Here is a 12,983-nt window from a genome sequence, read left to right on the forward strand (position 1 = left end):
CTGATTTAAAGGTGGAAGGGGGGATGATAAATTTAGAGTGTGTTATAGACCTTTATTCTGAAATTTAGTTCATGATCCAAGCATTAAAATCTTCAGACAGCCTAATCCTGGAGGGAAATGACTGTATTTTTCAGACCATTACGAACAATTTGCACAATAGCGACCCATGATAAAGCAAAAAGGAGTTCAATACTAATGAATCTTTAGTCTCTCTCTTTCTAGGTTAAAACTGCAGTTCCTGTTTCCATTCAGATATGGAAATTCAGCAAAGCCTCTCACACCTCTTCTTCTCCCTCTGCTCTTTTTCATTTTTGTCTCCCGTGGAGACATCCTCCGAAGGGAACTCAAAACTACTGGAAATAATAAAATGAACAAAGCAGGGAAAAACAGTTGCTGCTCATGCTTGAAAGAAGCCTATTTGAAGTTCAGCTTCTCTAGAAGCACTGGACAACTATGGCAGCCAGCAGCATGTGAGATTAGCACCAATTCTTTTCTTGGGAGGCTGGGCAAATCAATGCAAATGCAATTCAAGAAGGGGCTGCAGTAATCCCAAACACACAAATATAAAGTGCACCATGTCCCACGCTCTCCCTTACAAATCATCATCTGGCCCCATATCTCTCAGAGCTTTTGGCTTTATGTCCCTTCTGCTTAACGTTCTCCCTTTGCTCGGACCATCATTCTTTTTAAATGCTGCACACTTACGTAAACATTTTTCTTTCGACTAATCTCACAAAAAGAAAAAAAGAAAAACGAGACTTGGCAAAACAATAGATCTCTCTCACCCATGAAATACTGAGTTCTTTGGGGGAAGAAAAAAAAAAGCAACATAAACATATGGTCGTGGGTTTTGTATGCATGCATGCATGCATTTATTTATTTAATAGATTTATATATCTCCTTTCAGTGTGGTGTAGTGGTTAAGAGCAATGGACTTGTAATCTGGTGAACCGGGTTTGATTCCCTGCTCCTCTACATGCAGCTGCTGGGTGACCTTGGGCCAGTCACAGTTCTTTGAAGTCTCTCGGCCTCACTCACCTCACAGAGTGTTTCTTGTGGGGGAGGAAGGGAAAGGAGAATGTTATCCGCTTTGAGACTCCATCAGGTAGTGATAAAGTGGGATATCAAATCCAAACTCTTCTTCTTCATCATCATCATCATAAGATCTCGGAGCACTTCCCAAGATCAAATACAAGGTCAAAGCACAAATAAATAGTTAAATCAAAAACTAAACAATAACTTCCCCTCCCACAAACACATTTAAAAAGCTGTAGAATATTACGGAGCCAAATTTATTGGAGACAGGCACCTTTTGGGGGGACGTCATTGTTCCTTCCTTTGGTTATATTTGTGCCTATGCTTGCCCTTTGGGGATGTGTTGGTTTTATTAGTAAGCATTGCTAGAGTTAGAATCATATAATTGTAGAGTTGGAAGGGACCCGAGGGTCATCTAGTCCAACCCCCTGCAATGCAGGAATCTCACCTAAAGCATCCATGGCAGATGGCCATTTTTGTTTTTTTTTTCAGAATAAGCTTCTTCATTTAAAATTTTTAATATTTAAATTAAATTAATGAGAATACATTCTGGAGGAGGAACGGGAGGCTTCTATGTTTGGGGTGATTTATATGATATTGCTGCATTTGATTTTTGTAATTGTGCCCTTGCATTTCAATTTTATTGTGGCCTTTATTGGGTCAGTTGAATTGGGGATAGTCTTTCTGCCTAGGATGGGTGGTTATGGTGGTGGAGAGAGTTGCATTCCTTTTTTGCCCCTACTAAACGTAGAAATTGGGAGGTGTGCATGTTTCATCCTGTGAAAGGGTTCCATGTAAATAAGTAATTAATAAGTAAAGGCACAATTCATCCTAAATTGAGCTTTTTTAAAAAAAAAAAAATATCACTTTACTTATTTTGTGTTGTTTTGTGGTTCCTGGCAGCAGTGAACATAATTCTGAGAAAGACCCCCCTCCCCAGATTTCATTACCATCCTCTATTTATTTTTGTGCCACTTTTTCACTTGTTTATTCCCAAAGTGGCTGATGACATATCAAATGAACAATAAATGTGACAATTCAAAACATTGCAGGAAGAATTCTAAACTGTTTTATCAGTAAGTACCAAAAAGAAAAAAGAAAAATCAATCCATACAGCATGGTATATAAAACAGTACAGATAAGCCAATATAATTACATAACTGAACTTAAACACTGTTAGAATTACAGCTCTGTGAGTCTCCCAGCAACTCTCACAGCTGTCCATGGAGGCACAGGTCAATTCTGTGCCCAGGGCAGCTGTTTACCAGCTCCATCTGGTACGCAGGCTGAGACCCTATCTGCCCGTGGACTGTCTTGCCAGAGTGGTGCATGCTCTAGTTATCTCTCACTGCAAGGTGCTCTATGTGGGGCTACCTTTGAAGGTGACCCGGAAACTACAACTAATTCAGAATGCAGCAGTTAGCTGGTGACTGGGAGCAGCCGCCAAGACCACATAACACCGGTTTTGAAAGACCTACATTGGCTCCCAGTGTGTTTCTGAGCACAATTTAAAGTGTTGGTGCTGGCCTTTAAAGCCCTAAACGGCCTCAGTCCTGTATACCTGAAGGAGCGTCTCCACCCTCATCATTCTGCCCGGACAGTGAGGTTCAGTGCCAAGGGCCTTCTGGCAGTTCCCTTGCTGCGAAAAGCCTGGTATGCCATTGTGCATAAATATAATGTAACACTGCCTCATCATTGCAAATTCCTTGCTGTTTGTTTCCCCCTTCCACTCCCTCCCAACAGTGTCATCTTGCAGAGATGTGAGGAGGGCAGGGTAAGTCTGTTTTTGCTCCTTCTGTCCCTAGCTAACCAACGTGACGGATAGCATTGCAAAAAGAGCCTGCTGCTTGGCATGGAGTCTAATTGGCTGTGATGGTCGGTGGCCGCAGATTTGTTTATAAACTAGAAAATCTACAAATTGCCAACCATCTGCACAGAACAGTGTGCTAATGAAGGCCTGTAGCCTGCAGATCCATAAGCTGATTACCTGCACGTTACAAGCCCTTCTTCTCCTGGTTTCCAGCTGAGGTTATCTGTCTGAGTTTGAGACATGGAAATAAATTGTTACTTCACTGCCTTTTGCTCATTCTTGTGGATCTGCAGAAAGACCTGCCACTGAACCTGGATCCTGAGCCCTCTCATATTTTGATGGAGACAGCTGATTCTGCCTTGAAATTTACCTGCTCTGCAATGCCAATTAGCTAGCTCTATGTGGTTTAGTTTAAGCAGCTTTGTGCCAGCTCCAGAGTGAAATAATATTTTGCCAGTGTTTCCGGGAATTCATATGTATATGAGATCCATAGCTTGTTGCTTCTGAAAGATGTATATGAAATATTAGGAAGCTTGAGGCTTCTTTTTGCTTCAAGTCTAGAGAGAGGCTGGGGAGTCCCTTACCACAACTCTCTTCTAAGAGGCTGGCTTAGTTTGCATGTAATACTAAGTCATAGTTTACTGCAGGGATAGGGAAGCAGTGGCCCACCAGATATTGATGGACTTTAACTTCCATCATCCATGATTATGGTCATGATGGTGGGGATTGCTAGGAGCTGGAGTCAAATAACACCTGGGAAGACTACAGGTTCCTCATCCCAGGTTTATCATTATGAAGACAAACCTAAATGAGCCTCAGGCTTGTGTCATGCATGGCAGTGAGAAAGAGGCGACCCGAAGCTTCTGCCTCCAGTTTAAGTTATGTTTGGCATGCCATTTCAACCATAAACTGCAGTCAATCTTTACTATGGACGCTTGAAACAAGCCAGCTTCATGAACCCTCATTTGAACTTGGCTTGCTTCCACTAACAGTAGTTAAGATCAATCACAGTTTGACTGCTTTGGGGTAAGATGGCAAGCTGTGGCTAATCAGAAAAGGATGCAAAAACTGTCAGACTCCTTGCAGTCAAGCTAGAGGAGGTGGGGTGAATATGAGAGCCTAAAGACTGGTTTAGCATTATGGCCATATCAGCGCATTGTTTCAGTTTTATTAGGAAGGGAGGAACATAAGAAGGGTTTGCTTCTCTTGCTCTGAAGATATCCCACATTTGTTTGTGATCTCCATCATTCAGCAGGCCATTGGTTGTTTTGTGACTAAAGAAATCCCATGGTACCAATTTTTTTAAAATGCTTATCATACTCTTCCTTCAAGGATCTTAGGACTGCCAACACAGCTTATCCTCACAATAAATATGTGAAGTAGTTGAGAGAAAGTGAGCGTAATTGCCAAATGAGGGTAGAATATTAATTGGTTAATATCATTCCTCGAGATTTTGACTAAATTTGTTTAATGCAGATATGCATCCTCTCATTTTTGTCCACCTTTGATTACTCAGTTCGTTTCTGCTTCTGTATGTTTGTATATGTCTGATTTTCTTGTTGCAGTCTATTGGTAACATTCATGCTTCACAATTTTAGATAAATTCTGAAATAAAAAGTAAGGTGTATTCACATACATGCAAAAAATGCAGCAGTTAGAACTCAAATATCACCAAATAACCATCTTGTCAGTTCCAGGATTTTGCAACAAGGCGTTCCCACTTTCCTTACCCTGTGCACCCCCTAAATATGTTCTAGGGGTTTCCCCCAACCTGCTCTAACGGATTGGGGAAAATGTACAGGGGGTGATGGGGGAAAGTCCCATTGTGCAAGTAGAAATTCTGGACCTAATGGGACACATTAATTGGATATCACCCAATGTGTGAAAGGCCCTTAAGGACAGTTGTGGATTAATCTTTCATTTAAGAACAGTCCTTCTATATGTTATCAAAGGTGCATTGAGCATAGCATCTTCTTTTCCATAATGTCTAACTAGATTTTTCCAGGAAGTCCACAAGCAGGTCATGAAGGTAGCAGCTCTGAGCTGCTGTTGCCTCCTCAGTGGATGTGAAATGCTGAAACTTGTTTGAACTGGTATTCATTGGCATGGTGTCTCTGAACATGGAAGTTCCATATAGCCATCATTGTTGACTGGGCCAAGCCCACCATTAGGCAAAGTGTAATGATTTCCTCAGGCAGCAGATGCTAAGAGGCAGTGGAGATAGCCCTCCTCAGCCCTCCAATGCTGCAGGGCAGAGCTTTGTGTGCCATTTAGTCTGTTCTGTACCAGCATAACTACTTTGTTGCCCTCAAGTATGCTAGCTTGTTCCAGGTGGCTTCTGTATGTGGAATGGAGGGCTGCCATCTTTGCACTTTGCCTCAGGTAGCAAAATGTCATGGCCCAATACTGATAATTGATCACTGTTGTGCATGAATTTGTCTAACCCCCTTGCAAATTGTAGCAGTGAATTTTATACAATGAACATACGATATGGAAATATGCTTTCCTCTGTCTGCCCTGATTGTACTGCCAATCAGTTTCAGTAAGTGACTAATGTTATCCATCATCTTCAATTCTGGAGAGGTGGGATATAAATAAAGTAAATCCATCCCATTAATCCACCCTTCATGTTTTATCTCTCCAGGTGGAATGGCTGAAGAATGAAGAACCCGTTGATGCAGAGCAGGATGAGAACATTGACACCCGAGCAGATCACAACCTGATCATCCGCCAAGCGCGCCTCTCTGATTCTGGGAACTACACATGTATGGCAGCCAACATAGTTGCCAAGAGAAGAAGCCTGTCAGCCACTGTTGTGGTGTACGGTCAGTGGGTGTGAAATGCTATAACTTCTTAGCTTGCAAATGCTAACCTGTTGATTGGTACAGTTCACAAGTTAAACAGCCTTGTCATCTTCAGATGAAAAGCAGTATACAAATGTTATTAAGAATTAATAATAATAACACTATCATTAATTATAAGCATTATTTCTAGGGCTTGGGCTTGGCATAACTAGTGGGTTCTATGCAGATAAGAAGACTTATCAGATGGTTTGACACTTTTACTTGTCTCTCTGTGTGTTTTCTCTTCACAGAAACACAAGTAAACAAAAGCACCAGACAATCCGATTGATCTGCCTTCAGCATTTAGGAGAAACAAAACAAAACAAAAAGTAAATGAATTCAAGATCGGAAGAAATGCTTAGACATCCCTTCTGAACTCAGTTTGTGAATGGGAAGGAATTCATTTTAGTTACATTTGTTTCATTATTCTATTGATCATGAAATGAATGTATGTTCCTCCTTCACAAGGATGAAGCAGAGTTTAGAAGGTACTTCTACTGTACATGTGAAAAGGGACTCCTTGGATCGAGATTGCTTGGTATTTTTGGATTCCACCCCCCTCCCCCAAATACTTATCTGTGATTAATGATTAGTAGAAAACCCCTCCTTAGCTATTCTAAAAATATAATTTGGACCAAGAAATTGTGATATGCATTTTAATTAGTGAATAGAATAAACAGTTAACAGCAAGATCAATTTAAAAGCCATTAAAGAAAAGCTTTTAAACCCCATTGTTTGATTGGCAGTCCCAGAAATTCACGAGAATACTTGGGAGCACACCTCCTTGATAACTTAACACCTATTTCACTAAAAAGCCATTACAAACTGGCAAGGTCCAATATATAGTGTTAACTGAATATGTGAAATAACTAATTACCGAACTGACTTGGCGACAATGTTCACTACAGTGCTTAGAAAGTGTCAATTAGAAAGGAACTAGTTCTATTTCAAGTTCATGCATTCCAAAAAGGAACTCATTCCTATTAAAGTTCATACTTTTACAAAACAAACTGTTTCAGTCTGAGTTCATCTGGATGATTTCTTTTTAATTCATAAGAAGTTTATCCTCTGCAAAAAAAACTTTTTATAAATCAGCATTCAGAATGTTACAAGCTGTTGCACTGAAATATTGGGTTCAAAAGCAAATCAGAGGCCACACAAGTAAGACATTTTTAAGACTGAATATCATCTAGTGAAGCTTTCCCCATAATTGTGTTTCCATAACAGAAAAGAATTACCCTATTTAATGTGTGCCAGTCACACAGTTCTAAAATGCACTGCTCCTGTTGGAGGAGAAAAAATCTCTTCACCAGGAAATATATGGGAAGTGCCTCACATTGCTTCCTTCTGATTGCTTAGCAGCAGTGATTAAATGACTAAACATCCTTAGCAATAGCAATGTCTCCATATCTTCCCAATAAGCTTTAGGAAATTGTCTCCACACTTTGCTTTCTAACTTTTTTCTAGATGTCTGATTGAAACACTTTTAAAAAAGAAAAGTATGGGAGCTATTTTCAGATGTAGGTCAGAGACTTTTCAACTAGCTCAGTAAACTTCTTTGGACCGAGCTACTTCATTCCAAGTGCTGAATCATTGTGTGTCTTTGGTTGTGGTTGGGTTTTTGTTTTTTTGAAGGATGGCATTCACTATGAAATAAAAGGGGGAAAGAAAAGAAAAGAAAAAGGAAATGGGGGGGTCTTAAAACCCCCCACAAACAACTGCAACACTGACCACAAACTGGCAATTAAGTTCAAAGAGCACAGATGGCGAGTCGTTCTTGGCCCATGGACAGCCTCAGTTCTTAAGGGGGTGTTTTATGGCAAAAATAAAATGGATTTTGTGGCAAGTTAAAAACAAACAATTTTATTATGGCATAATCTTTTATAGAGTATATTCCACTTCATTAGATTTAAGCCATTTTATCCAGGTGTGTGTTCAGATAGACACATGGGGTTTCTTTGTGGGGGGGGTAGTAAAAGTGGGTTCAGAGGGAAATGAAATGCAGAAAAGTACAGTGATAATTACATACTTAACAACGCTGATTCCCTAAACAGTTCTCAATGTCACAGGCAACTATTTTATGAATAACCACTGTTAAGTATGTAATTATCACTGTCTGTACATTTTCTGCATTACATTTCCCCTTGACCTCACTTCACAATCTGCCAAGTGTATATATACACCTAAAATTCAGGATAACACTTCATGCTACTGATGAAATGGACCATAATCCATGAAAATTAATACGATAGTAAATTAGTTCACCTTTAAGGTGCCAGAAGACTCTTTATGTTGCATCCAATGCAAGTTCTACTCAGAGTAGACACACCGAAGTTAATAAAGATGGCCAACTGTTTGCTCAATCTCCCTCCTCTGGATTTTCCTAGACAAAACTGATCTTAATTTATATGTTATTGCTGTTAGCCACCTTGGAGGGCCATTTGGTGGAAAGAGGAGAAAGAAATGTAACAAATAAGCAAATACTAAAAAAGAATTACCCAGGGCCCCATTTGCAATATTCATTTAAAGCAGAGGGAGGGTGGCAGAGATAGGAGCATAGGAAATTGCTTTGTACCAAGTCAGACTTGCAGTGACTCTCCACGGTTTCAGACGGGGGTCTCTCCCAGACCTACCTGAAGATGCTGGGGACTTAATTTCTTCATGCAAAAAGATGGTTCAGCATCTGGATGTTGCCATATGGAGAAGGTACTGTCTACCCAGGCAGACCATTGGTCCATGTAGCTCAGTCTTGTCTGCCCTGACTGGCAATTACTCTCTATGGTTTTGGACAGGGGACTTTCATGTGGCACTTGACAGATTACCCTCAAGGTAATGTGGCCCTTGGTGGGAGGGGAAGTTCCTCCTGCCATGGGTCAGTCAAAATAAAATTGTGCATCTATGGTTCCTTGTAACAGCTCTTTCTCTATAGGAGAGCTTGTTATTCAAACTTAGTATGGACCCCTAATGTTGCTTTTCAAACGGCCATATCTGAACTGGAAGAGAAAGTTTCTGCCTCTTTTGTGCTTGACTGCCTTTGTTCTCTTTAAAGTGCAGAATTATATTTCATTAAGTCAGATAGATGCCTAGACAACCTCCGTTCATTATTATTTTTTTTGCCTTTTGAGGAATCTGATTGTGCCTTAAGTGGAATGTGTTTGGAGAGAATTAGGGTGGTAGCCTCTCCTTTCTCAAAAACCATCTCCCTGTCATCCTCAGCACCTCCTGGCATATGAGTCTGCCTCCTTCAAACATGACCACACATTGACACCAAGTTCTTTAGATAATTGCATCCCAGTGTTATTTAGGCAGCAGTGTCTACAACTGAGCTTTGGAATTTAACATGCGGGAACTTTTTTCTTTTTTCCTTTTAAAAAGAGAGCTTGAGAATGGAAGGGCATGAAATGAAGGTTTGTTCTTTTCAAATGTTAATGTGATCTCCATCTCCTCCCTATATGTGTTCTGGTTGCAGTGAATGGAGGCTGGTCTTCATGGACAGAGTGGTCCAACTGCAACGTACGATGTGGCAGAGGATGGCAGAAGAGATCACGGACCTGTACAAACCCAGCTCCTCTCAACGGAGGCGCCTTCTGCGAAGGAATGTCTGTGCAGAAAATTACCTGCACTTCACTGTGCCCTGGTGAGAGAGATGGTATTTATTACTATTTATTTAGAGTAATAAAGGCTAAAAGGCTCCTGGGGTGACTTGTTGTTGTTGTTTAGTTGTTTAGTACTTACTTTATCAAACCTTTATTAGGCATTATGGAAATAAAACCTTAAAAGAGAAAATAACATATAAAAGCCTTGAAATATATATAAAAAGGCAGCAGTTTGCTAAATGCATATATATATATACATATAGAGTCAGTGGTTTTCCTTGTTAACCTGCTCCTTGGAGGACTGCTACCAAAAACTCGGCTACCCCCGCCGTTACCCTTTGGTCAACGTCAGATAGGTAGAATCCCACACATTCACCTTGCTGCGGTTCCAGACCACCCAAAAGAGGGGACAGCACGCGTTGACGGAGCGTACTGTACAATGGGCAATGAAGGAGAATATGCTCTACAGTGTCCGGGACATTCATAGAGCATCTGCAGAGTCTCTTGTTTCTAGGAATGTTTTGATATCTTCCCCTGACAAATGCTGAGGGAAAAACATTCAAACGGGCCAGCATAAAAGCCCTACGTTGGGCTGGGATTATTAGTTTAGTGACGTAATTGGCTCTGCTATCTAAGATATTTAATTCATAGAATATGGGGGAGCAAATTTTGTTTACAGCTGCCATAATATTTTGTCTCTCGACATCCTTTAGTCTAGTTAGGATATTATGGGCAATATATTGCTCATTAGAATTGTACAGGGGCTCCAGCTCGATGCCTAAAGATTCAATCTTTTTTTCGAGGTGCTGATACCATCTTGATTTATAGGAGTCTTTGAGCAAATCAGCGAGCAGACCTGATGGAGGGCAGCGAAAGTGGCAGCGTAACCAATACTTTATTGAGGTGGACCATGCCCAATATTCCATTGTGTGTATGCCTATTTCTGCACACATTGTTTCATATTTGATCGTAGCTGGGAGTCCAAGAATACGTCTCAGAAAGCTAGAGTGAATCTTTTTTAAATCATTGTTATATGCTTGGACCCATAGCGGGATTTCATAAAATATCTGGGATTGCACTTTTGTTTGAAATATCTGATTTGCCGCAGGAATAAATTGATTACCTTTCTGATAATGAAAACGGGCAACTGCTGATGAGATGCACTTTGCCTGTTTTATGGCATTTGTGAGATGGGTTGCCCACCCTAAATTGCTCTGGAATAAGATTCCCAGATACCTATAGATTTTCACTTGTTGGATTTCTTGCCCTCTTATTTTCCATTTCTCTAATTTCCAACCATTCGAGAAGACCAAAATTTTTGTCTTCTCATAGTTTATAGAGAGTTTGTTACATTCGCAATAGAGGATCAGTGAAGATATAAGACGTTTCAGACCCAAGCTCGTTAAGGATAGTAGGACAGCATCGTCTGCATATAGTAAGAGAGGAACTGGTTTCTGATTAAGTTTAGGGGCATGTGATTCTATTTTTTGAAGGTAATCTGGCAAGTCTGATAAAAATAAATTAAATAGAAAGGGGGCAAGAATACACCCTTGTTTTACCCCTTTCGAGATTGGGATGTCTGATGAAAGGTGACCTTTGATGTTAAGTTTGACTTGACAGGTATTGGAAGAGTGTAGATTTTGCATTAGAATCAATAGGCGCTGATCAATTTTTAATTCTGCGAGTTTCCTCCACAACTTTGGGCGGTCAATTGAGTCGAATGCACCACGAAAATCTACAAAAGCAGCGTATATCTTAGATTGCCTTTGGGATCTGTATTTTTCAACCAGATGCATAAGTATAAGACAGTGGTCTAGTGTGGAGCAACCTTTGGAGAAACCTATTTGTTCTTTCCCTGGTAAATTTAGATTTTTCATCCAGGTAAGGAGTTTAGATAAGAGGTGCTTAGCGTAGATTTTCCCTATCACTGATAGAAGGCTTATCGGTCTATAATTCCTTGGTTCTTTTGGGTCGCCATTTTTAAAGATTGGAATAATTATTGATCTTAGCCATGTCTCAGGTATGATCCCATATTTATCTATAAGCGTAAACAGTTGGGCTAAGGGTTCTGCCCACCAATCTATATAGGTCTTAAATAATTCTATTGGTAGACCGTCTGGCCCAGGAGATTTCCCCGATTTGAAATTTTTAACTATCTCTCTAATTTCCTCTTCCTCTACCCTTGGCCACTCCTGGAGTTTAATAATTTTATTTTTAGTGGTTTCATTTCCTTTAAGTTCACTGTGTAGATTGTTAAATACAGATGTAAAGTATTGGGACCATTTGGATTCTGCAATTGGTGGTAGAGTTAGTTGATTTTCGGCTTTCAATCCTCCATACACTAGGTTCCAGAACGCTTTGTTGTTTTTACTCTGAATTGAGTCAAATAATTGTAGCCATTTTTGGGTTGCGTATTTCTGTTTCTTTTCAGCCAGAATGTAATGATATTTTCTTTTTTCATCAAGATAAGAGGGCTCTAGTTTGGTGCGATTATTTTTAAATGTTTGGCGCAGTTTTCTTTTTAGCTGGAAACATTCATCATCAAACCAAGGGCTAGCGGTATGTTTAAGTACCCAAACTTTAGGTGGAGTACTAAGCTCTACAAACATTTGGAAGATTTCATTATAAATTTTCGGAATATCACTGTAGAAATTAGTGATCTTTAAGTTGGATAATACTTGTTTTCTCAGGTTGGCTGTAAGTTTTTGCCCCACTGCTACACTCATTTCCTGGGACCATTTTAATTGGGTCATTTGTTTGTATTGAGAAGGTTCTATGGTATTGTACTTAGTTATTTTGGTTTCGTCCTTTAAGTTAATAGACAACGATAATGGCTGATGGTCGCTTTCAGTGCGCGTTCCAATTTTGAAGTCCATGATCGAATTTATAATATTATAAGGGACAAGAATATAGTCGATGACACTACATCCTCGGGGGGAGAAGTATGTAAACTCCCCGCTTCTATCGCCTTTTGTTGAACCATTCACAATCTGCAAATTAAAGTTGTTACATAATTCAAGTAGGCGTAAGCCTTCGTTGTTAACAACCCTGTCTCTGGAGAATCGTCCTATTTTCAGGGCATGTGCGATATCATTATCAGTATTCCAATTTAGTTTGCTACATAGTTGTTCATTGTTGGTTCCTACTCTGGCATTAAAATCACCTGCTATTATCAGTGAGGCATTTGGGTATTTATCGGTCAAATTTTCTATATAAGAGGTTAGTTGTGACCAGTTTTCACTGCTGCTGTTGTTTTTAGTTGGGGGGATATAGACATTTACAAGTAGCAAGGGATCTTTGTTTTGGGTTAAAAGTAGAGCTTGTGCAAGTGGTAAGCATTCTTCTAGTTGCTTGATTTCAAACCCTAAGTTGTCTTTGATCATACAACAGAACCCTGCTTTCGGCCGGCCTTTCGTGTTTGTTTTCAATGCGGGTTTCGTATAGGAGGTGAATCCATTGATTTTGATATCTCTAGTTGACCATGTTTCTTGTAGAAGTATTAATTCAAAATCTTTAAAGAAGTTCATTAGGTCTGGGTCTCCGCCTTTGTTTCCCCACCCTGCGATATTCCAGGACAGCAAGCGTAGGGTCCGTTTTTGAGTTGGTGGCTGGTTGACAGCATTTAGTCATTCTAGTTCTGTTATTAAGTCTAGCGAGGGATTTTGTCTTGTGCAGATACAGCCATTTGTCGCTGCTTTC

General features: G+C 40.0%; 1 protein-coding gene across 2 annotated transcripts in view; it reads left to right on the forward strand.

The window, feature by feature from the left end:
- UNC5D (unc-5 netrin receptor D) overlaps positions 1-12,983 on the forward strand; it is a 431,213-nt gene that overhangs the window by 298,961 nt on the left and 119,269 nt on the right. For both annotated transcript variants that reach the window (XM_081843277.1, XM_081843278.1), the window contains exons 5-6: positions 5,490-5,670; positions 9,158-9,325. In XM_081843277.1, coding sequence (XP_081699403.1) covers positions 5,490-5,670; positions 9,158-9,325 — 349 coding nt within the window. The remainder of the gene's footprint in view (positions 1-5,489; positions 5,671-9,157; positions 9,326-12,983) is intronic.

Source organism: Podarcis erhardii (genome assembly GCF_964252035.2).
Source record: "Podarcis erhardii genome assembly, chromosome: 16".
NCBI classification, from domain to species: domain Eukaryota; kingdom Metazoa; phylum Chordata; class Lepidosauria; order Squamata; family Lacertidae; genus Podarcis; species Podarcis erhardii.